Source organism: Monodelphis domestica, chromosome 3 (assembly GCF_027887165.1).
Source record: "Monodelphis domestica isolate mMonDom1 chromosome 3, mMonDom1.pri, whole genome shotgun sequence".
Classification (NCBI taxonomy): domain Eukaryota; kingdom Metazoa; phylum Chordata; class Mammalia; order Didelphimorphia; family Didelphidae; genus Monodelphis; species Monodelphis domestica.
Window position 1 is genome coordinate 76085067 of NC_077229.1, and position 24991 is coordinate 76110057.

General features: G+C 42.4%; 1 protein-coding gene across 4 annotated transcripts in view; it reads left to right on the top strand.

Annotated features, from left to right (window-relative positions):
* SCAMP4 (secretory carrier membrane protein 4) overlaps positions 1–24415 on the top strand; it is an 85243-nt gene extending 60828 nt beyond the window's left edge. For all 4 annotated transcript variants that reach the window (XM_056820680.1, XM_056820681.1, XM_007489309.3 and 1 more), the window contains exons 4-7: positions 2718–2874; positions 4934–5035; positions 18688–18805; positions 21412–24415. In XM_056820680.1, the coding sequence (XP_056676658.1) occupies positions 2718–2874; positions 4934–5035; positions 18688–18805; positions 21412–21588 (554 nt within the window). In that variant the 3' untranslated portion in view covers positions 21589–24415. The remainder of the gene's footprint in view (positions 1–2717; positions 2875–4933; positions 5036–18687; positions 18806–21411) is intronic.
* The last annotated feature ends 576 nt before the right edge of the window (positions 24416–24991 follow it).

Consider the following 24991-nt stretch of genomic DNA (forward strand, 5'->3'; position numbering starts at 1 on the left):
TGGGCCCAGAGGGTTGCCATGGTCCTCAGAGATTGGGCTAGTTTCCTTTGCTCAGGCCACAGACCTTATACAGTGACCCCTAGAGAGTCCTAGCTGCCTAACTAAAGGTGGGGGAGTCAGCAGCAGCAGCACATATTTCACATGATAGAGTTCCAGGTAGGAGCAGAGAATCTCTAGAAAGGGTTAGGGAAGTATAAAGTTCTAGCCTTCCTTATCAGAGAGGGGTAACAGAGCCATGGGTCATTCTGAGACACTGAAGTAGAGGAGAAGACCAAGTGTGACATGTGCCACTGTATCTGAAAATGAGAGGATGGGGCAAGAGGGAAGATGGTATTTTTAGTGTAGGTGGTAGCGAAACCTGGATAGCTACTCATATTCTATCCATTTCATTTTAGAGTCATTTTAAAAGCAGGGTATTTCCTCTTATAGTCTCCTATCTGAGGAGTACATCTCCCACAAGGAGATCTCCTATGGAACGTTTTAGGGGGTTTTCTTTTTTTTTTTTTAATTTATCTAATTAGTTAATTTAGAATATTTTTCCATGGTTACATGATTCATGTTCTTTCCCTCTCCCCTCTTTCCCCCTCCCATAGCCAACGAGCAGTTCCACTGGGTTTTACATGTATCATTGATCAAGACCTAGTTCCATGTTATTACTATTTGCAATAGTGATCATTTAGAGTCTATATCCTGTGAGTCTTGAAATTTCTCAGACTTGTGAATGTTAAAAAAAATCCCTCATTGGGGAATTCTCCATTGGAACAATCCCCTACTGGGACCATTCCCCATTTGGAAAGTGAGAACTCTACTTAGATCAGAAATGGGAAGACCTCTACTCCACCCATACTTAAGACTGCTTTAGGGGAGAAAACTCCTTGCTGAACAATGAAAAATACTTACACCCCTACTTAAGCCATGCCTATTTTTAGAATTAATACAAAGGGGTGCTAAGTACCTATAAAGGTCAGGCAAACTTACATGGGACAAAGAGGTGAGAAACTTACTCAGAAATTCTAACCTACTCAGGTGTGAATTCAGAATGGGCTATCCTTTGGAAAACGTCTACTGTGGTTGGTAGATGGAAGAACTTAGGGGAGGTGACATAGGAGAAAACCCCCTATATAAGAAAAGGACAGACTGTTGAAGAAAAAACAACAGTCTCTTGGGAGACAGACTCTAAGGAGGTTGTTGAGAGAAGGACAATCTCTAAGGAGGTCTCTCAAGGGAGGCTGACTCTGGCTGGAACTCCCTCTGGGGAGACTCTGTCCCCCTGAATCCTCGCTTGAATAGATCTTATGGTGAGTGATTAAGGACTGACTGATCTTTTCTTTTAGGGCTTAGGCCTGGATTGGCCAGGGCTGCCTGGGCTGGCCTATTCTTTTCTCATTTATTTCCTTTCTCTCTCTCTCTCTCTCTCTCTCTCTCTCTCTCTCTCTCTCTCTCTCTCTCTCTCTTTCTTTGATTCCTCATTATATTATTAATTAAATTCTCTATAAAACCCAGTTGACTTGGGTATATTCATAATTGGGAATATTTCCCTGGCGACCACCTTATATTTGATTTAAAACAAGACACTGTAGTGAAAACATATTTTCTGCGGTCACAATTTACTCACCCACTCTTATATCTACTACAATTTATATCTTCCACTATTTTACTCACTACAGTTTACAACCTCAACCATTTTAACTCTTACAGTTTATGGCATCCACTCTTTTAAATATCACAATCCCCAACCATATCTGGGGGAGGGTTTCTTGAGACTGGGTCTTTTTCTCTTATCCAGGCTAGAGGTATAACAGCCACTTCACAAGCCTAAGCCCAATAGTGGTTAAATATCCTCTGCTCCCAGGGCCTTACTACATGGGTGCTAGATTTAGTGAAGACACCAGATTGTCCAGTAGGCAGTTGGAAATACGAGACTAAAACTCAGGGGTGAGATTGAAGCTGGGTATATAAAATAGAAGTTATCACCCCAGAGAGTGAGAGAGGAAGGAAGAGGGCCTCAGACAGAGCCTTGGAAGAGAACCGCAGTTAGGGTCCATGATCAACAGATGAAGAACCCTCAAAGGAGATGTAGGACAAGGCAGGACAGTGGAGAACCAAGAGACAGTATCATAAAATCCCAGAGAGAGAATACCGACCATGAGGAGGAAAGCAACATTTGTCAGAGGGTCTAGAGATCAAGAAGAATGGAGATTAAGGAAGAATCATCTGGCAAATAAAAGCTTTTGGCACCTCCCTATAGAGCAGCTACATTTGAGTGAAGAAGTCCAAAGCCAGTTTTAAAATGTTGAGGAGTGAAAGAGAGGGAAATAGAGGTGACAGATGTGAATGACTTTTTTTTTAATTGGCTGTGAAAGAGAAAAAAGAGCAGAGTTGCTGGGGAGGGGGGATACTAAGGTCTAGTGAGGTCATTTTTAAGGATTTTGTAGACTTGGGCATATTTGTTGGCATTAGGGAAGGAATGAGACAATCCCTTGGTGGCTTGTGAGTGAGGGCAGGTTAAATTAGATAACTTAAATACCCTGTGGGCTCAGGCAGTTCAGTTCCCCAAAGCTCCACTCAGCCCCATATGGCTCCTTGGCATGGAGGAAGCAGGTGTTAGGCTCCAGTAGGTTTTTGGTGAGGCCTAAAGTAGCAATAGGATGAAGAGGGGTTCAAAAAACTGCTTGAGAGGCCTTATTCCTTAACTTTTTTTGTTTTCTTCTCTATAGTTTACAGTATCACACTAGTTGTGAATCTCATTGCCTGCCTCGCGTGGTGGATTGCTGGAGGTGATGGAGTAAACTTTGGCTTGGCTATCCTTTGGCTGCTTCTCTTCACTCCTTGTAGCTATGTGTGTTGGTTCCGACCTGCCTACAAAGCCTTCAGGTAACTCAAAAAACCAATCTGACTTTATTTTTCTCCTTGAATTTTTGTCCTTTATTATTCCATAGGATTATAGAATTTAGAGCTACAGTGGACCAGAAAGCAGGATCTCAGAGCTGAGGGGGCAGAAAGAAACCTCTGAGTGGAGGATGATAGAACTAAAGGGAAACTGAGCATAAGAACTTAGGCTGAGCTGGAAGAGATGTTCTAGCACAGAGCAAAACATGACAAGCCTATAAAGCAACACAGAATGTTAGAGCTGGAAGCAACTTCAAATCCTAGAGCCTCTAAAATCAATAAAGAACCAGATAGGATTGCTATAAGGGATGCTAGTCCTTGTTATTTTACATTTGGAAAAATATATTTTTTTACTATACAAAACACCTTTGTACTTTTCAACAGCTTCAGTAATTTTGTTTGCTTTGTACTTAACAGAAACTAAAACTTTGAGCAGCCTTAAAAAGAAAAAGTTCATGGACCCCTAGATTCAGTTATGGTCCTTGAAGGTAGACATACACACATACACACATACATACCCATGCCATTCTTTTGCAGAGACTAGGGAGCCAAGAGTGTACAATATTGAATATCATGTTAGATTTTTTTAATGTATTGTTCCACTTTGCTGAATTTTTCTTTTTCTTTTAAAAAAAAAGATTCTTATTAAAAAGGGATGACTTTCTGGGTTGGGAGAGAGATGGGGCAAAATTTAGGCACTGAAAAACCACAGAAATATCAAGGAATATATATTTTAAGAAAAAACTATCTTTTTATTGTACTCAGTATCATGCACTGGAACTTGGACATAATAGTGCTGAATTAAGTGTTGAGTGAATGATGAATGAATGATGGATGAATTAGAAAGTGCTTTTAGAGATGCTGATGCAAAATCTGTCAATGTAATAGTTTACTTTTTCATCTCATTACTGATAGTGCACTTGCTGCAATGCAACAAAAATTTATTCAGTTCCTACTGTGTGCAAGGCATCGTGCTAGGTAGTAAGGATACAAAGACAAAAATTAAAAATATACTATCTTCAGATCACATTCTTCTGGCTTCTTTCCTCCCTGTACAAATATTGCTTCTCTAGTAGATGACCCTGGTATCATCCCCACTTTCTAATTTCTCCTTGTCTCCTGGCTGCTTCCTTAATGCCTACAAAGATGGCCATGCTCCCCCATTCTCAAAAAAAACCCCTCATTTGATCCCCCCATCCTTGGTAGCTGTTGTCCCATATCTCCTCCCTTTTGTGTCTGTAAACTCCTTGAGAAGCATATCTATAACTTGCTTTCCTCTGATTCTTCTTAACTGTTGATATTCTGACTTCAGATCTCATCATTAAACCAAAATTGCTTTCTTTTCTCAGTCCTCATCTTCTTGACTTCTGCAGAATCTGACACTATCCCCTAGGCCAGTAGTGGCAAACCTATGGCATGGGTACCAAAGATGGCATGCAGAGTGCTCTCTGTGGACATGTGGCTGCCTTTGTCCCCACCCCCCAGAGTTTGTTACTAGAAAGGCAGAGGGACTTGGGCAGAGCTGCTCTCCATTGTGCCTTATGGTATTTTTTCACATCCCCCACCCCTTTCTAGCAACCTAATGGGAGCACTTCCTCCCTCCCCTGTGTGGGGTAAAGGGGGGCAGGGTGCACCCTTCACTCAGTGGGGTGAGGGGCACAGCATATGGTCTCTGGGAGGGCTGTTATAGCACTGTCTTGGGGTGGGGGTGCAGGATGGGACCTGGCACTCCATCTCTAAAAGGCGTTCCATTACTGCCCTAGGCCACCTCAGTGCCTTGCTAGTAAGAAGTTGATTTGAGATTATCCCTAGGTCTCTTGACCTGGTATTCCATTTTCTGCACTTGTATACTCTCACAATTAGACCTCAGTAGCCCCTTCTGATGCAAGTCATAGAATTTTACAAATATGAAGACCCCTCCTGTTCATCTTAGTTTCACTCCCTTACTTTAGAGATAAGGAAACTAAAGTTTGAAGCGACTCATTTGACAGCAAAAACTGAACAGTAAACACAGTTGTTTGTTTTGTGTTCTGTTCTTTTGCAGGGCTGACAGCTCTTTTAATTTTATGACATTTTTCTTCGTCTTTGGTGCACAGTTTGTCCTGACCATCTTTCAAGCAATCGGTTTCTCCAAATGGGGAGCATGGTAAGCAAAACTCTTCCAAGATCTCTTCAAATGTTTGAATTATGACATTTATTCCTAGACATCAGACTCAGAAACCTACTAACAAAGGAAGACCAAGATAAGGGGAGAGTCTTGAAATCAGAATGATTAAAGGAGGTAAGACTGTTCAGCCCCAAAAAGAGGAAAGCAGGAAAACTATCTTCCCAAAATGGAACTATTGCATAGGAGAATGGGACAGCCTTGCTCTCTGCTGTTCCAGATCCCATTCTCTAGCTATTCCTACTCCCATACTGCTCAATACCATTGGAGGACGACAGCCTGAAACTGTGCCCTCTGGGTTCTAACCAGGTAATGTTAACTAGGCTCTTATTATTTCATGGCAGTCTTTTCGTTCTTTCCTAACTGGCTTTCATATTATGTGCAACAACTATTTTATACTATCAGGTGACCTTACCTCCTACTTTAAAGAGAAAATTAAGGCCATTCGTTGTGAGCTCTCTTACTTCTTCACATCTTAAAAATTCTCTCTTCATCCTTGTCTTTTCTTCTTTCTTCTACTCTCTGACAAAGAAATGGGCCTGATTGTCAAGTTCAAGCTCTCTCCATGTACCCTAGATTTGGTCTTACTCCTTCCTGTCTCTTCTTAGAGTTTAACCCAACAATAATCTCTTCCTTCTCTTTCATCTTTAGTCTCCCTTTCTGATAGCTCTGTCCCTCTTGCTTACAAATGTGGCCATGTCTCTCCCATTCTTAAAAACCCTGCTGTCTCCTCCAGCTATCATCCTATATCCAGTCACCCTTCCAGACTCCTAAAAAATGACATCTACTACTCTCAGGGCTTCAGTATCTTCACCATCTTCTTCTTTCTGGGCTTTTTTCCCCCTCCTCCAAAGCAAAAGGCATTTAATTAAAATAGAATGGCAAGGTAAATATGAAGGAATGACCTTCCAGGCACTCATATATAAATGCTTCCCCTTCTCCCACACCCTTCTGAGCTTCTAACAGTGTGGCTTCCACCCCAGAATGCTCCTGAAATGCTCTCTCCAATTGGTGTTTTCAGCCATGTCCAGCTCTCCATAATCCCATTTGGGGTTTTCTTGGTAAAGATACTTGAGTGGTTTGTCATTTCCTTCTTCAGCTTATTTGACTGAGAGATGAGAAAAAGGAGATCAAAATGGAAACTGAGGCAAACAGGGTGAAGTGACTTGCGTAGGGTTTCACAGCTAGGAATTCTATGAGACCAGATTTGAACTCAGGAAATCAGTTTTCCTGACTCCAGTCCTGGTACTCTGTCCACTGAGCCACCTAGCTGTTCTCTCCAAACTGAACAATAATCCCTTATCTATTAAATTCAGGGACCTTTTCCCAGGGCTCATCCTCTTTGGCCCCTGCAGCTTTTGTCATGGTTGAACCTTCTTACCTCCTAGAAATTCCTTTCTCCCTATCTTCTGTGATCCTAGTCTTCAATTTTTCCTTCTACTTGTCTGACGGCTCTTGTCCATCTCTTCTGCTGCATTATTGCTCATCCTCCAGTGCCCTGGCATTCTCTTCCCAGAACTTCTCAGCAGCTCTCAGGGGTTCATTTTTCTCTTTAATGTTAGGGAGTCTTACATCTCCATATTCCTCTCCCCTTTTCTAAATTCTTGCCTGGAATTGCCCACTGCCTACTATCAATCTTCAAGTGAATATTCCTTCTATTCTTCAAAACTTAGCACCTTCCTCCCCTTTGCTACTCATTCACCTAGACTCTTATGATAGCCTGCTTTTGTCTCCCTGCTTTTGGTTTCTCTCATCTCTAATTCAGCCTCCACACAGCTACAAATATAATCTTCTTGAGTCAGGGGTCTGATCAAGTTGTTCCCCTGCTCAAAAGCCTTCAGGAATTCCCCATTGCCTGTAAAATAAAATCCAAACTCATCTAGGTGTTTAAGATACTCCACAGCCTAGTTCCATCCCCATCCCTCCCACCCAGCTTTAGTTCACAATTCACATATCTGGTTCCTGCAAAACTAGAAGACTGAGTGTTTCTGAAATAAATCATCTCCTACCTCCTTTTACTTGCCTAAACCATGCCCTGTGCCTAGAATGTTCTTCCACTTCTCTGCCTTTCATAATCCTTTAGGTTCTTCCAGGCTTCACTCCTGTGCTGCCTCCTTCACAAAGTTTTCTCACTTCCTTCTCCCCTTGCTCAACACTGTTCATTTCTCCCTCCTCACAGTCAGCTTGTGTTTTCTCATACAGTAGCTTCTCTGAATGTAGGATGAATATAAGTTCCCCACAGGCAGGGATGTTTCTCTTTTTCTCTGTACCCCCAGGGACTAGCACAGTGCCTTAAGCATAGTAGGTGCTCTATTTGTTACAAGGGTTTTTTCTTCTTCCTTTCTCTCAGCTGGAAGACAGGGGAGATGAAAGGGAGAAATGAGATGGTTGCTACAAGAAAAGAAAGGGAAGAAGGGCACTAAAATATTTTTGTAATATACAAAAGGAAGCACAGACAGATAGGATAACTCTGAAGGGTACATATTGTGGCAAAGCAAATGGTACTAAAGAAAGATTAGTGGTTTCATGTCCTGACCTTTCTTTGTTCTACCTTGTGTATATAGGGAAGTATTCATTTATTCGGGGTTTGTTAAGCTCAGAATTTTAAAAATTCTTTTAAGAGAGCATATGCTTAATTAATGTAGAGAATTTGAATTGAACCAAACTAATCAGTCAGCCTTGAGCTGCATTAAGCTTCCAGGAATAAGGAAGTGATGGTCCCCCTGTCCAGCCTCAGTCAAACTGTAGTCAGACCACATCCTAGTATGTTTGTAATATTTATTGTGCTTAGCTCAGGGTATTACCGTCTTGGAAGGACAGTGAAAGCCTGGTGGATGGCCACATGTGTAATGGATTGGAGATGCATTGATTAGGTACTTAAGGTAGACTAAACACCTGCTTATTATGAGGGATACTATTAGAAAAGAGAGATAGCCCCTGTTAGCCTGTAGCTCTTGTTCTAATCAGAGAAGACAACACATAAAGGGGGATTCAGATTCACCCCTTGTGGCCTCTCAGAGGGCTACTGTGTACACATCTTCATGAGCTCAAGCTGGAGAGACAAGGCCTCCTTAACATACACTCATAGAAGAAGGATGTGTAGCTACTTCTGCCACATCAGTGGCTTTGGGTATGGCTCTGCCCTCTCTGAGCCTCAGTTCCTCAGTTTATACAAAAGTGCTTTGTGCTAGCAGGAATCAACCTGGTAACTGGGCACTGGCTAGCAAGCGTCTTTTTAACCATAGCAAATTCTGGGAGCCATCTTCCAAGTTGAGGGATTCCTGTCTGCTTCATCAGAGAAGTATTTTTTTTTAAATCCTGTGATTTTTAAATCTCCCCCATCTTGCTTGGTCTGGCACCCAAAATTGTGCACACCCACACTACCCAGGCATGTACTAGTCAATGACAAATCAGAAATAACTAACTGCCCAACTGGGCTGTCCTAAGCCAAGCTTGAGCCACCATTGGCACGTGAGGCACAGGAAGTGAGGTAGAGAACAGCCTCTGGAGTTTGCTCACTTCCTGTGGACAGGGCTAGGCGCCAGTTCGATTCTGGAGCTCAAGTTGGGTGGAGGCCCGCAGACAGCTTTCATTCAGATGGGTCACGTGAGTGAAAGGACTGATTCCCTTCCCTGCCTTGGCCCTCCAAGGCCTATAACTCCCTCAGGCTCTGCCAGGAGGTTGAGTTAACTTCTTCCTTCTCTCCCTCTTTCTCTCCCTCTAATAATTTCTTACTCCCGTTGTAATTAAATTACCATAAAACTCCATTCTGACTTGAGTGTTTCATTTAGGAATTTCATAAGTGAATTCCTTGGCGACCTTAAATTAATATATATCAGTCTTTTAAAGTGATTGCAATATCACAACCCTCACCTACCATCTCAGAATCTGTCTCTAAGCCTGGTTCTCTAACCACAGACTTACCTAGTTGCCCCAGGAAGTACTCTTGCTGATGAAATTACAGTTTTATGAGATATCACAATAGATGAACTATGAGTAATAGGGACAGCTAAGGGGCACAGTGGAAAGAGCACTGGGTCTAGAGTCAGGAAATCCATAGTTCAAATCCAGCCTCAAACACTGGATAGCTATCTGAGGTTTGTGGTTATTATTCCAGTAATAATAAAGATGGTATATGGAGAGATGGGAGACAGGCATGTGCCTCTCATGTTCAGAGTCCCAGATTGTCATTTTTGCTTGTCCTGTCCTATGAGAGCATAGTATATGGTTGACATTGACTCCAGGAGTCAATCAGTCTACAAACATTTATTAGTCACCTACCAAGCATAAAATGATCTCTTGGGGGCAGCTGGGTGGCTCAGTGGATTGAGAGCCAGGCCTAGAGATGGGAGGTCCTAGGTTCAAATCTGACCAGCTGTGTGACCCTGGGCAAGTGTTACAAGGGAATCACTTTAAAAGACTGATATATATTAATTTAAGGTCGCCAAGGAATCAGCTATGTAATTCCTAAATGAAAAACTCAAGTCAGCCGTCAGCCTTTTTTGGAGTTTAATTACAATAGGAGCAAGAAAGGAATTAGAGATATATATAGAGAGAGAAAGGGGAGAGAAGGGAATAGGGCATAAATACCCCTTCTGTTTAGGCTGGGCCAAAAGGCCCAAGCCCTTAGATAGCTGGGGCAAAGAAAAGAGATCAGTCCCTATTACTCACGTGTCCAAAATGGAGAAACAGTCTCAGTGGCCCCCACCTTCAGCTTCCTTCAGAGCAAGCTTCCTCCGAGCCCAGGAACCACACCGACCCAAAAACTCCAACCTCCACCTAGTCTCCAGACCCTCCTATCTTTAAGGAAACCATCCAAGTTGCCTCCCCTCAGTCCTCACATCTACCAATCACTCTTCATCAATTTCCCTGTCAATGGAGGCTCTCGCTTAACCCAGGACCGCCCAGAGGTTTCTGGCTTTTGCACATGTCTGTTGAAGGTCATATTTTTCAAATGATTAAATCTTTACTCCTTTGTTACAGCCCTTTCTAAATCCTGTTAACTTGAGTATGGTAGAGATTGGAATAATTAAATTTTGATCTAGGCTGCAGCCCTTACTCAATCCTATTAGGACTGAATAGGGTGGAGATTTATTCCAAGTATCTCCATTGTATCAATTCTAAAATCAATCAAAACTCAAAGAAATTCCTGTTCTATGCTTAAGCATAGGTCAAAGTCCTTTCCATTGTTCAGCAAAGGGTTTCTGTCCTAAAGTAATCTTAAGAAGGGAAGAGAAGGAACCTCCCATGCCAATGGGGTTCCCATTCCAATAGACTATCAGTAAGAAATTTTCCAAGTATGAAATATCCCAATGGTGAAATTTCCAACATTTATAAGTCTAAGGAATTTTGAGGTTTACACAAGTCACTTGACCCCCATTGCCTAGTCCTTGCCACTCTTCTGCCTTGGAACCAATATATAGTATTGATTCCAAGATGGAAGGTGAGGGTTTTTAAAAAAATAAAATAAAATGATCTCTTCTCTTAAGGAGCTAGCCTTGTAATGAGAGGAGGCAAGTCAGTCTAAAAATCTGTATGTCAAGAATGCTATCTACTTCCAGAGAAAGAACTCTTGGAATAAGAGTGCAGATGAAAAGATATGATTTGTCACTTGTTTATTTAGGTATATTGGGGGGGGGGGTATAAGATTATTCACTTGCAAAAATGAATAATGTGGAAATGAAAAATACATAAAATTATAAAAGTCTATATGTTGTAAAATCTAAAATTATAGCTCTAATAATAAAAATATTATATATTATGAGGTTTATATTAAAGATCATTAGAAATCAAGGAATAAAGAGGATACAAAATAAAAACCATGTGCCCATGGCTAATTAGCCCATTTAAAATCCCCGTGCTTAACTTACCACCATACTTGCTGCATCATCCCAAAGAAAGAGCCCATGTGAGGAATTACCACCAGTTAAATGCCAATAATGTGATCCCCCCAACAAGAAGACAGGAGAGATTATAGGGAATTTTGGGAAATACTAAAGACTAAGTCAAAGGTTCAAAATCTCCATTTATACAATGTACATAATAAATTCCAATCAAATGAACTCATTTTCTATTTCTCTGTATCTAGTTATACAGTTATGGTGCAGGGTAATCTGGAGGGACAGCTCTAGCTATCAGGAGGCTTTCTATAAAAGGTGGCACTTATACTGAGTCTTGAAGAAAGAAAGGGATTCTCTGAATAAGGTGATCTGGCAGGAGGGATGGCTTGTTGCAAAGGTGTAAAGATGAGCGATGAAAGAAAGGCTAGACGAGAAACCGAGGCTAGTTTGGCTGGATTACAGAAGATTGAGAGAGTTATAATATGTAATAAAGCAGGAGAGATTGGTTAAGGCCAGGTTGCAAAGGGCCTTTAAAAGTTAAACACATTTATAGTTAATCCTATAGAGAGTACGGATCCACTGGAATTTATTAAATGAAGAAGTGATGTCATATTACTTTGTTGGCTGACATTGGGAGAGACTTGAGACAGGGACACCACTGAGAAGGCTATCACAGTGATTTAGGCAAGGGGTAATGGGAGCCTGAGCTAAGGGGGCAGCTGTGTTAGGGGAAAGCAAGGGTCATTTAGAAGAGATGTGGTGGCAGGAAAAATGGCAAGATTTAGCTAGTCATTATAGATAGAGATGAGAAGTCAAGAATGACAGGAAGGTTATGAACTGGAGACACTAGAAGAATGATGATGCCTTCAGCAGCAAGAAGGAGGTTGGGCAGTCATGGGTTAAGAGGGAAAGAAAATAAGACCTGTTTTGTTCATAGTGTATTTGAGATGTTTCCAGGATAGTCACTTGGACTGTCAATAGGTAAGTTGTGTCTGAAGCATGGGGAGAAACTGAGGTTAGATATATCAATCTGAATCATCTGCTTAGAGATGATAATGAACCTCATGGAAACTGATATGGTTACCAGACTAGAGAGAAGAGGACCCAGGACAAGAGCCTTAGGGAATGCCTACAATAGAACCAGGAGAGAGTAATATCACAAAGTCCCAGATAGGAGAGGATCCAGGAGAGACAGATAAGTTTTAGCTGGGAAAGGCAGGAAAGATAAAGGTAAGAGCTGAAGGGATGGGAGGGTCTAGTGAGGGGTTAGGTTTTAAAAGTCTAAGTGGAGAAATAGGCATGTTTGAAGACGTTAGACAAGGAGTCATGGGCTAGGAAAAGATTTAAAGAAGGGATGATTGAGGAGGTTCACAAGAGCCATCATATTCTGTGTAAGGTGGAGAATTTTAATGAAGTAAACTTCTGGAGGAGTTTGAAGCAGCAAATAGAGAGTCTGGAAGTGGCAATGAGTAATGAGGAGTATATTCCAGCTCCTTCTCCAAGATCAGCTTGGGTTTGGGTATGGAGGGGAGAGTGGCTGGTGGTGTGGCCAGTGCTAGAAAGGATTGCCAAAGATGCAGGGTCATCTGGGGGAAGCCAGGCCTGAGTGAAAGTAAGTAGATGGAAACTGGGAAAGAAGGAAGTTATGTTCATTATGGCATAGAGGAAGGGTATATTCTCCATGCCCTTGCTATATGCTCAGGATCATCCCAGGCCTTGCAAGGCGATATGATTGGTTGAGGGAGGAAAGAAATAAACATGGAAATGTAAATAAAAATACAAGATCCAACTAACAGTTCAATAGCAGTAAGAGATGTCCTTAGGTTGTGGATGATGAGATGGTGCATCTCATCAGCCTGAGAGAAATGTCACAAAGAAATTTCTGTTGTCCACTTCTAATCAACAGTCTAGGGGCAGCTAGGTGCTGCAGTGGATAGAGTGCTGGGCCTAGAGTCAGGAAAACTCATCTTCTTGAATTCCAATCCAGCCTCAGACACTTCTAGATATGTGTCCTTGGACAAGTCACTTCACTCTGTTTGCCTCAGTTTCCTCATCTTAAAATGTGCTGGAGAAGGCAACAGCAAACCACTTTGGCTCTTTGTCAAGAAAAGCCCAAATGGGGTCCCAAAGAGTCAGATGTGACTGAAGTAACTAAAAAACAACAATCAATAGTCTGTCAACAATGTATGAAATAGGGTCTTTCCCTACCCATTTTTAATGTGTTATTCACCATCTACCCTCTCCATCAAGTCTTAAACCAACTCCAGCCCACAAGATCTTTTTGCCTGAGTTTTCATCCATTTTATAAGCCAGATTTAAAAGGAATCAGCTAGTTTAACTCCCTGATTTTATGGAGGAAGAAGCTGAGAGTGATTTATCTAGGCTTACACAGATGGGAAATAGTTTTCAAAAACTCCTGGCCTCTGACCCCAGAGCTGCTTCTCTTTCCCTATTCCAGGTTTAGTTTTCCCAATGTCACATTGTTTTCACAGGTACCGCCCCCCCCCCCCCCCCAAACTGTAAGCTTAGGCAGAGCAGCATCTCCTCTTCCAGCACAGAACTGGGGGTTCAGAACATAGTAAATGTTGAGGCACGTGGCCCAGCGGAAAGAAGCCCAGCCTGAGAACCAGGAGATCCAACTCTACAAGTAGCTGTGTGACTTTGAGCAAGTTGTTCTGATCCATCACTCAATCAATAAACATTGAAGCATCTACTATGTGCCAGACACTGTGCTATGGGCTGCTAAATTGCTTCCACTCTCTGGACTTCAGTTTATCTGTCAAATGAAAAGATTGAATTTTATTCTCTTGGGTGCCCTTCTAGTCCTGCCATTGTGTGCTCTAAGCTTCTTTCCAGTTCTGATTCTGCTCAGAGAATGAACCAATATAGACTTGATTCTGTTGAAAAGATGCTACGCTATTTTAGAATTGGCCACCAGAGGGAAGGAAAGAGCAGAACTCAATTGTTGGCCTTCTATTCTTTCTCTTAGATGCAACTCCCTACCTTTTATCCTCTTTTGAACTCCAAATTATTAATAATAAGAGATTTGACTACTGCCACTGAGGAAAACCGTATCCAGGTTTTATAAGGAAGAAATACAGTGTGCTGGGTTGCACCTTTTAGAGTGTAAACGAATGAATGAGCTAAAGGAAAATGCTTGTTCTCAAAGACCTGATGGCCTAATAAACAATATGTAGAGGGGAGTTTGACCAGAGAAGTCAAGGTGAATGGAGATTCCATTTAGCTTATCCAATCTTAACAATGAGGATGCTCTGTGACTGTTTGTCCAAGGCCAGATCAGTCTTGCACTGAGCTTTGACAGAAAATGGGTAGAAATGTAGGCAGGCAGAGAGACTAGAGGAAGGAGGCACCACAGGTGGTCAGGTGCAGCTGGGAGCAAGTAGAATGGCAAAATCATCCAGGAAGGAATGAGCAAGGTATGTTTCCAGGATGGCAAGAAGACCTTCTCGAGTAATAGGCAGGATACTGGAAGGCCTGGAGCACCCTCCATCATTGCTCTCAAAGGCTAAGCCCATGAAGGGTAGACATGGAGGTGATTATATGTCTATCAACAAAAGACTTGCCTTCCCAGGTTCAGAAAGTCTCTCCACTAGAGCTTTGATCAATGCAACTAAAGAAAACCATTTGGGAGGGAGGGGGGAATAACCCACATAATCCTCACATTGAAGTAATGTGGGCCTTGGAATGCTTCTGAACCAAAGAATGATGAGATCAAAACCTTTTAAAAAGATGAATCTCTGAATTATGTGCAAGATCATTTAGAGACAGAGCTGCTGGTGACAGGGACACTAGTTACAAGCCTCTTAAAGTACCTCAAATGGGAGATGATGATGGCCCATATATACTGGCATTGTAGCAGAAGGAAGAGTCACCAGACTTGGAGTCTGAAGTGACCATATCCCCAAGGAAGGGCATCAGTGATAAGACCTTGAGGTTTCAAGCACCTGTGGCTAGTTCTGCCTTCCAGTAATGGGTACGAAGAAAGGTTTTGTAATTACTAGTCTGACACTTTGCAATACATCTTTAGGTTAAAAAAAAATTAATAACTTGAGTCTCTAAGACCAAAGGATGAAATCAAACTATGAAACAAGCTTGCACAGCCTATCTCCTATTCATAACAGAAGCCCTTAGGTCAGGCTTCTCTGTCCTCCCATGGTCATGGAAGCCGCCAGCTTGGAGAAGAGTGTCTGCGGCACAAACCCTGATTAAAACAGGGCAGAGTCATTAGTCATTTAGATGATAGTTTGCAGTCAATTCACTTGGGCTTTATTGCACATCCATTCAGAGATCCCTAAATGAAGTCATCGTTTGAGCCTGAATTAAGGTAATAAATGAAATCTATCTTATTAGAGCTTAGGAGGCCAGCTGCTCATTTATGGGATTGACTTAACAGGTACCTTTTATTGAGTGGAATCCCAAGACCTTTTGCCAAATGTAAAATTTTCAAATGAAGATGAATCAGTAGTTCCTGTTATTGATGGCACTGTTGATGGGGTTTGGGGGTGTGGATGGAATTGAGGCCAACTAGCCAATATCAGCTGCCATCAGCCGGTAGCTGGAGGCTCCTTTTTGGAGACTCAGTCTTCCTACTTTGTCCAAGTGAAAGGGCAGCAAACACTCAATGCCCAATCCTATGATATGCAAGGAATCTTTTACCTGCTTTGTTTCCAACTTAAGCCAATTTGCCTCTCTTTAGGCAGCCTGGTGCACCCCTCTCACCAGCCCCTGTTCCCAGGTGCTCCCCACATTGGTGTTGGACTTTGTGAGGATACCAGATCAGCTCAGAACTCCTGAAGTCAGTCTGCCAACCTCATGCTCTGATGCTAGCCACAATTACAGGCCTGCCAAAAGCTTCAAGAACAATAATGCCTATGAGCAAAGCCCTTGGCCTAGAGATAAAAGCTTTAGATGGGCAAGAATGACAGTTCCCAAACTCTTTCTTCTCTTCCTTCTCCCACTGCTGCTCCATTGTAACAATCATAACTCACATTTTTAGAACATTTTGCCATTTACAAAGTACTTGTTTCAGCTTGAAAAGTTACACATCAAGGGGTAGGTAGGTGGCTCAGTAGATTGAGAGCCAGGCCTAAGATGGCACATCCTGGGTTCAAATGTGACCTCAGATACTTCCTAGCTGTGTGACCCTGGACAAATCACTTTACCCCCAATGCCTACCCCTTTCTGTTCTGCCTTGGAACTTATACTTAGCATCCATGCTAAGACAGAAGGTACAGGCTTAAAAAAAAAGTTACACATTGAATGTCTTATATAAAGAGAAGCAGACTATATGTGACAGATTCCTTATTTCATCCACCCTCCTCTTTTTCTGTTCTCTTATGTGTCTGGAGCTGCTGGGAGTGAAGGGAGGCAGAGTTGGTGTTAAAAATTGAAAAAGAAAATTCTGAAAACAAGGCCTTTGCCTCACATTAGCCTAGTGAGGCAAATGGTATAATGTTAAGAGTCCACATTTTATGGAGGAACCAAGCCCCAGAGAGTAGATTGTCTAGTCATATCCACAATGATTCAAGCCCAGAGTTTCTGACTTTTTAAAATTTAAATTTTATTTAAAATCTATTTTCTCTTCTTCCTACCTTCTCCTTCCCCACTAGAAAGCAGAAAAAAAAAACCCTTATAACAAATACATGTAATCCAGTCAAATGGATTCCCTCATTGGCCATATCCAAAAGAAATAGCTTGTCAGGAGGAGGGCAGCCAGCATCACCTTCTGCCCTGGAATCATGGTTGCTTATTTCATTGATTGAGGTTCTTAAGATTTTCAGAGTTGTTTGTCTTTCCAATGTTGTTGCTGTATAAATTGTTTTCTTGGTTCTGCTCACATCAGTCACTGAAGTCTTCTCAGGTTTCTCTGAAACCATCCCCTTTCATCATTTCTTACAGCACAAAACAGTATCCTTGACTGTTGATCAATTGGCAAATGACTCTTGTTCTTCTAAACAGATTTCCGCATTCTTTAAGCCATTGCTACCTCATTACGCATCCTAATCTATTTAGCCATTCCTCAAGAGATGGGGAAGTTCCTGGTTCTTCCCACTACAAAAAAGAGTTGCCATAAATATTTTTTGTTCAAATGGGTCCTTCTCTTTCTTCTCTCTGTTTGGGATTTTGTATAGGCCTAGTAGTAGGGTGTAACTGGGTCCAAAGACATACACAGTTTAGTGATTTTGGTTTCAGTTTGAAATAATAGCTGACATTTATACAGCACCCACAATGTGCCAGGCACAGTGCAAAGTGACATCTAAATAGACATCTAAATTGGTCCTAACAACAACCCTAGGAGAGGATTATTTTGTCATCTTCATCAATTATATGAATATGAAATTTCAGAATTGCTTTTAATTTGCATTTCCCTAATTATTAGTTATTGGGGACATGGCATTGATTCATATGGCTTTTAGTAGCTTTGATTTTCATCCTTGGAAGATTCTGTTTATGTTTTTCGACTGTTTATCAATTGGAGAATTATTTTTGTTCTTGTAAACAGGTTTCTCTACTTTTTAAGTCTTTGCTGCCTCGTTTAAGACCAAGCTGTAGGCAGATGCCATCCTGAAGATGGCTAGACGGCACAGTGAATAAAACTTGGCCTGGAATCAGGAAGACCTGAGTTCAGATCCAGCCTCAGACACTTACTAGAAGTATGACCCTGGGCAAATCACCTAACCTATGTGCCTCAGTTTCCCCAACTATAAAATGGGGATGATTATAGCACCTACCTTATAAGGCTTATGTAATTAGAATTTTCTCCCCAGAACTCTCTTTCCCAGCTTCCCATTTTCCTTCTCATGTTACATCCTTATGCTTTGAAGATAAAGTTGTGAGTATAACTCCTCCCTCACTTTCTGCTCCAGAGAAGGCGGTTGTGGAGGTTGAGTAAGAGAGAGCCAGGCAGGAGAATTTTTCTCACATGGTTTTACTTAGGTTGCATACTTTTGTTCTATTATTTCTTCTACTCCAAGTGATTACTAATAAATCTTATAAAATAAAATATAATACTTGGGAGTTATTGGACATTAATTTAAATCTTACAGACTATTGTGAGGATCAAATGAGATATTATTTGTAAAGCACTTAGTACAATGTCTGGCACAGAGTAGACTCTTAGATGTTTGCTTGCTTCCTTCCTGTATTCCCCTTTTTATCTCTATGGAACCCCTTCTCCTCCCTAAAACCATAAGATTGGAACAGATCATATGGTCTATCCCTATCATTCTACAAATCAGAAAACTAAGATCAAATGTTTTGGCATGTCATTGGGCTCTGGTTAGAGGCATCTGTCTGGCCTTAGTTCCCTTCATATAAAGTAAGAAGGTTAGACTAGATAACTTTCAAGGACCCTTCCCAGTCTAAGACTGTCTCTCCATCCCTGTTTTTCTAGGACCCTGCTGTGATTAGGTGTGGAAGTCCCAAATATTTCATACTGTTGTTCACTAAGCCCAGAGAGGGAGATCTTTTGTTGTTCCGATTTAGTATTTGAGTAAGCATCATTTTGCTAAACTAACCCCTCACCCCTTACTGTTGTATCACTAAAGCTTCAGTTTGGTATAGATATGTAGAAAGAGGCAGGTAAGGCCAGGAAGGCGTGCCACCTGGTTAATCCCATAATCTTCTTTCTAGCTCACTCCCCATTCTTCACCCTTTGTTCACACTGTAGCAGACGGCCTCATTTCTAGCTCCCTTCATGTCACATGCACAGTGAGTAACCTGAATTCCACAGTACTTCCACTCATGCCCTCCATCTCTTGTCCTTCCTTACAGTGGCTGGTGGTCAACAATCTTCTTCTTCAAGATAAACGTTGCAGCTGCTGTGTTCATGATCTTCCCAGCCATAATGTTCACACTATCAGCCGCCATGATGTGTGTGATCCTTGTGAGGGTAAGACTGAGTGTCCCTGTGACTTTCAGGTCCCACCAGAGGGCAGACCCTCGAGCTTTCTTATCCTATAAGAGTCTTGTTGAGGTTCTTCTGTGTCTCCTTTGAAGATGCCCTGCCTCACTGCTTGATAGGCCTTCCCAGAGGTGGGGAGAAGTAGGCTCCTCCTCTCAAGACCACCTGCCTGCCCTACCTGCCCTGGTGATCCTAGTACAAGCCCTGAAGCTCATCTTATCATGCACAGCATTAGAAATTTAGACCCTGAAGGGAACTTAGAGGCCATCCAGTCCAGGTCCTTCATTTCACAGACGAGGAAATGAAGACACAAAGAGGGTAAGGGATTAGCTTAGGGTTATATAGATAGTTAGTATTTAGGGCAGGAGTTAGTATTAGATGTTGTGAGGTTCAGAGTATGAACCTCTGGGGTTTGGGAAGAATGCAAGACTCTGAAACCTGACTTTAAAATAAAGAGAAATTTATTAATTTGGAAAGTAATATTGAATCTGACCAGGAGGCAGCATAGGTGGACAGCATGGGTGGAAGAGCTGCTCCTAAGGAGGACAGCAAGACAGCATGAATGGAGCAACACTCCCAGAATGCCTCAATTCTGGGGTTTTTATATTTTAATGCAGTGGGGACTTGACTCTGGGGCAAGGGATTGGGGAGGAGGTTTGCCCAAAAGCCCAAAGCATGGGGGTGGTTCTCATGATTTGGAGGACAGATGGATGAGGTATGTCTCTTTATCCATCTCAAATCAATGGGACGATCAAAGGAGGATAATCCTCTCAGGGTCAGATGTTTTGGGTTGGGAGTCAGAGAATATAAGGGAGCAAAGAAATTTCCCTCATAATAGTTTGCCTGCATTTCCAGGGGTACAGTGCCCATGCCATTCGCTAGTTAGTATTAGGATTTATTATTTAGCTAGTTAATATCCACATCTCTGTGCTGGAACTTCTTTGTGTCCACCATGCAGCTTTTTTAAATTATTATTTTTAAAATTCTTTTTTCTTAAATTTTGAGATCCAATTTCTCTCCCTCCTACCCCTCCCCTCCCCATTGAGAAAACAAGCAATATGATGTCAGTTATACATGTGAAATCATACATTTCCATACTAGCCTATGTTGCAAAAAAAAAGCAAGAAAAATTAAATGAGGAAATTAGATCTCAGCCTGCATTCAGAGTTCATCAGTTCTCTCTCTGGAGGTGAAAAACATTTTTCATCATAGGTCTTTTGGCATTGTCTTGGATCAGTGCCTTGATCAGAATAGCTAAGTCATTCCCAGTTGATCATCTTTACAGATACTGCTATTACTTGTACAATGTTCTGGTTCTGCTCACTTCACTTTGTGTCAGTTAATATAAGTCTTCCCAGATTTTTCTGAAAGCATCTTGCTGGTCATTTCTCATAGCACAATAGCATGCCATCACAATCATCTACCATAACATATGCAACCATTCCCCCAGTGATCCACCCTACAGATCTCTTCATTGCCTTTTGGATCACTTGCAACTTAGATTCCTTGAGGCTTGTGTTATTCCATGATTTGCAACCACATAGCATTTCCAAAAGAACATTCAGGCTTTGGGCTAGGCAACAGTGTGGCTTTGTTCAAAGCATTACTGATTTTCTCAAACACAGCCCTTCCTGCTTAGTCTTCTCTTCTGTGTCCACATTGTCCACAGGCAGTACCTCCCCCAAGAACCTGTGCTCATGTAGTCACTCTATGGACAGGCTGTCTGGGTGTGTAGACTGCACAGTTGGCATTTATCATCCCTCTGAAAATGGCTAGGATAGTCAGTCTCTTTCACATAACCATGATTCCTGCTGAGGAAGACCTGAGTTGTTGGAGGACATTGTGAGTTAAACTGGCCATCAACAGGCACATCAGAAGGATTTCACCATCAAGAAGTCCCCTCTTCCTTCTGGACCCTGCACAAGCATCCTCTGAGACTATGGCAAACATCTATTTCCCTCTTATGTGATTCACTGGACAGTGCTCTGAGGGCCGTTGGACAAAATTCTCCCCGTGGCTCCTGCCAAAGCCTGGCTCTTACGTAGAAGTTTTCCATGGACTCGAAAGCAAATGACTGCTAAGCCCAGAGCATTAGGGGTCTGTTTTTTGTAATCCATAGATACCAGGCCCTCTTGTTCTCTGCAGTGACTGAAAAGGGGACCTCTGCTGGAAAGGTGTTTGCCCCAGCTGGCCTGTCTGACCTGCTCAAATTGCTTCTCACCAAGAATACCCTCAAAAGAGTACCCAAAGATGTTACTTGTTACAATTCTCTCACCTGTCTTTTTAGATACCATTCTTTTGATATCTGCTCCCTGAGGTAACTTTTGCTTTTGAGAGGGTCTAAGATGTTATGGTCCAGTTGTGGCAGTTTTCCTGCCACTTAACAAAATTACATAATCATAGAAACCTGGATAGACTTTTTTAAAAAATCTCCTCTGCCAGGCCTCTCTCTAGCACTAAATCCCTTTTTTTTCTTCTATGAAATTCCTCAAATTCACAATTATATGAAGTTGAGTACATTAGCCAACACTGAATAGGCAAGGAGTTTCTCACTACTGAATTCCTTCTTGTGTCCCTTCCCATCTTTCTTTCAGGTGCATAGGTTCTACCGTGGGTCCGGTGGTAGCCTTCAGAAAGCCCAAGATGAGTGGAGCAGTGGAAACTGGAGAAACCCACCCAGCAGGGAAGCGCAGTTCAACAACTTCTCAGGCACAAGCCTGCCTGAGTACCCCACAGTGCCCAACTATCCCTCCGGAAGCCATTGGCCTTAGACTAAGCCTAGCAGCCCTCATCCCCACTAGGTGCCCAGCCACTAGCACCTTCCTTTGGCTTTTTTCGATGTGAAAATTTGTTTTCATTTGTTCTTCCCACCCCTCCCCCCATCATCCAGTGGGGGTTAGAGAGCGGGGAAAGGTTACTTTACTTTTCTGTGGAAGAGACCAAGCTTCCCCAAATATGAGGTTTCCTTTGGAGCATCCTTTAGAATTTGGTACATAACATTTCTTTGTGCCTGGCTGCCAGTATTAGTTCATCTCACTTCGGTCACTTTGTTGTCACAGGCCAGGGAGCCTTCTGCAACTAGCTTGTAGCAGTGACAGCATGGCTGCCCCTGGAAAGATTCAGTTACTAATTTGCTTCAGGTCCTTCCCTTGATCATTCTCACCCTGAGCTCCACTGTGCAGTACCCTTCTACCTTCCTCATCTGTTATACCACAGACTCAGAAGGAGTCTCTCTCCAGGAGTCATGGGTTGGGGTGCCCCTGCCTTGGCTGTCCCCTCTTTCTCACACTGATAGCTGAACAGGAGTAAAGTTCAGACAGACTCTCTGGGGCATGGCTTTGAGGCCTCCCCCAAGAGCCATAGAATGACTTTCAGTTTGGAATGAAGTGAAGGAACTGGGATTACATAAGGTAAGACTGAGTCAGCCGGATCCAGCCCTGTTGGCAGAAGAGTCCCATTTGCAATTACTCCACATTAAAAACCATAAAGATTATTTTAAATTCCACCATCCCCCTGATCCCTCCTTCCCAGGATGAGTGGTACACACACCCGCCTTGCCAGTGGGGGAAGATCACATTACAGGGGAGCCTCTTCAGATGACTGCTGTAGACTAGTTCCATTACCCCCATCTCAGGCCATTGGCCAGCCTTGATCAGACTGAGTCACTCCTCTGGGCTATTTTTGGTAACCAGTTGCCAGATTCTATCTTATAAGCCTCTAACGTCACCCTAGACTAATAACATAGGAAACTCATGGTGCTTTTGTGTTGAATTGGCTAGAGTTTGGTTGCAGGAGCAGCATGCCAGGACCAGGAACCTTCTACAAAGATGCCGTATATTTTCCATAAATTGCAATCCCTTCGTTGGGTGAATTGATTGAAAGGGGGGTTGGCATTTTCCGGGCCTGTGAAAGGAACATGAAGCTCTTCCTCTCTACATTTGAACAAAAATAAAGGGCTAAAGGGAAAACAGTTCTTTTACTGAAGTATCAAGGTAGGGAGGATATCGTATATCGGTGCATGTTTGCAGCCCATTTCCTGACAAATCCTGGAATTTAAAGTCAGAAGATAAGAAGATTCCTCACCCTTGGATGCCTTTTCAGGAAATATGGTGGTCTTCCTTTTCCCACTTATGAATCTGTGTTACATTTACCTTTCTCTCAACCTTAATCTGTTTGGGGCTGCTAAAGGTTTGTTTCCCAGGTACAATATCATCTTGTCTCTCCCCTTGATTTTCCCTCGTAGTTACTGACTTGGGTTTGGGGCCAGAATGAGGACCTAGGCTAGTTTGTGATCTCTTTGAGCACAGCCTTCCGCACCTGGATCCCTAGAGAATATACCAAGCCCAGGCCACTTGTACTAGACTTTCACAAATCCCACCTAGAAGCGCAGGCTGGGGTTTTCTATGGATACACTTCTATTCTCATGAGCACACTTTACAGCTGTCTCCTCGAGGAAGAGCAGCGAATGGAAGGAACCAGGGAGGCCAGGGGCTTCTCCCCAGACTTCAGGCCTCAGAGACAGCCATTTGGCTAGAGCCCCAGAGGGGTGAAGCTGCCCTAGTAGCTGAGCTCTCCACTGGTTTTTATGGTTCCCCATCATCACCTGCAGCCTCTCGCACCAGATCAGAACCTCAGAGGGCACTTCGCTGCTCTCACACTCTGACCTTGCCTTCAAGTGAGCTTTCAAAGGAAAATGAATTGCTACAAGTCTATGTGCCTTAAGAACTAGAAACATTTTTAACATATTTTAGGTGATAGGGTTTTTTCCCTCCTTTTGCTTAGTTCTCCCATTTTTTCCTAAAGGGTTTTATAAACATTTACAGAACTGAAATGGATATATAATCTCTAAGATCTATGGAACACCTTTGTTAACAGGCCAAAAACCAAAGTTTTTTTTAACTTTTAGCACAACAACAGAGGCTTCCTGAGATTTTCACTCCTAAGATATCCCTGGCCCCCCAAAAGTAGTCATCTCTCTGACCTTTCATTTCCTTTCCCTTTCCTAAAAGATGATGACTACTTTCCTAATTTACACCTTTGAATACACTGCTGCTTAGCACCAAGTTCCCCAATGCAGTAGAATCATGCTCCCCATCCCTTCCCCTTCTCTCCCCACCCCTCCCCTTATGTGATGTGCACAGAAAGAATGTCATAGGTGAATGCCTCCCCCCACCCCACCCCACCCCCAGTCCAAAGGGGGAAAACTACATGGTGTCTCTGGAGTCCCTGGAAGGGGACTCTATCACCTGTTACAGGAAGGGAGGGAGGTCTCCAACTGCCAGCAGAAGCAGATTCAGAGCCCAGAGTGCTTGAGGTCTTGCTGACCTTCCAAAAACACCCCTCCATGCCAAGAGCTGTACTTACAGAATACTTGCTTGAAGGACACACTGTGTAAAGCATCCTGACTTATTTTTGTAATTATTTTTTTAATATAGATTTCTGTTAGACTTGTATAGAATTAACCCTGGGTGAAGGGGAAATAGTTTTTGGAGTTAGTCAACAAAGTTGTTTCCTCTCTCCTATTTTGCATCATGTTATATTGTGGTGGTTTTTGTTATTCGAAATCATCCTTAAAATAAATCCTTTTTCTGCATCAGACTGAATGGAGTTGGCTCCAGTGGTGATGACTGTTTTTTGACACATGCATTTGTTCAAAGGAAAATGAATGGAAGAATGCAGGAGGTAGGCTGTGTGGAGATCAGGTAAGGAAATGGGCATGTTTAGCCAAGAGACCGAGAGGGACAAGCACATTCTCTTCAAATAGGGGAAGGGCTGTCCTAACGAGAAGTGTTAGCTCTCTTATGAGTAGAAAGGCAGATTTATAGATTGCCAGAACTTAAAGGGGTCTGGGAGGTGACCTAGCCCAACTCTCATTTTACAGAGAAGCAGGGCGGCAGAAGTGACTGTATATGAGGTTATTCTAGCTACTTTATAGAAGAGTTTTAATCCCAAGAGTTGTGACTTCTATTCTGATGCCCTGGGCTGCTTCAGAACAATGAAAACTCTATAAATGAACTAGATTTCCTTCTGTAATGAGATCCCCTTCGTTGATGGGTGGCAAAGAGAATCTGTTGAGATGTTTAGGAATTAAAATGCACCCTAAATCCCCTTCAGATTGTTCCTGAATGGTTCCAAAATAACCATTTTGCATGTGGTTAGGAATAATTTGTTAGC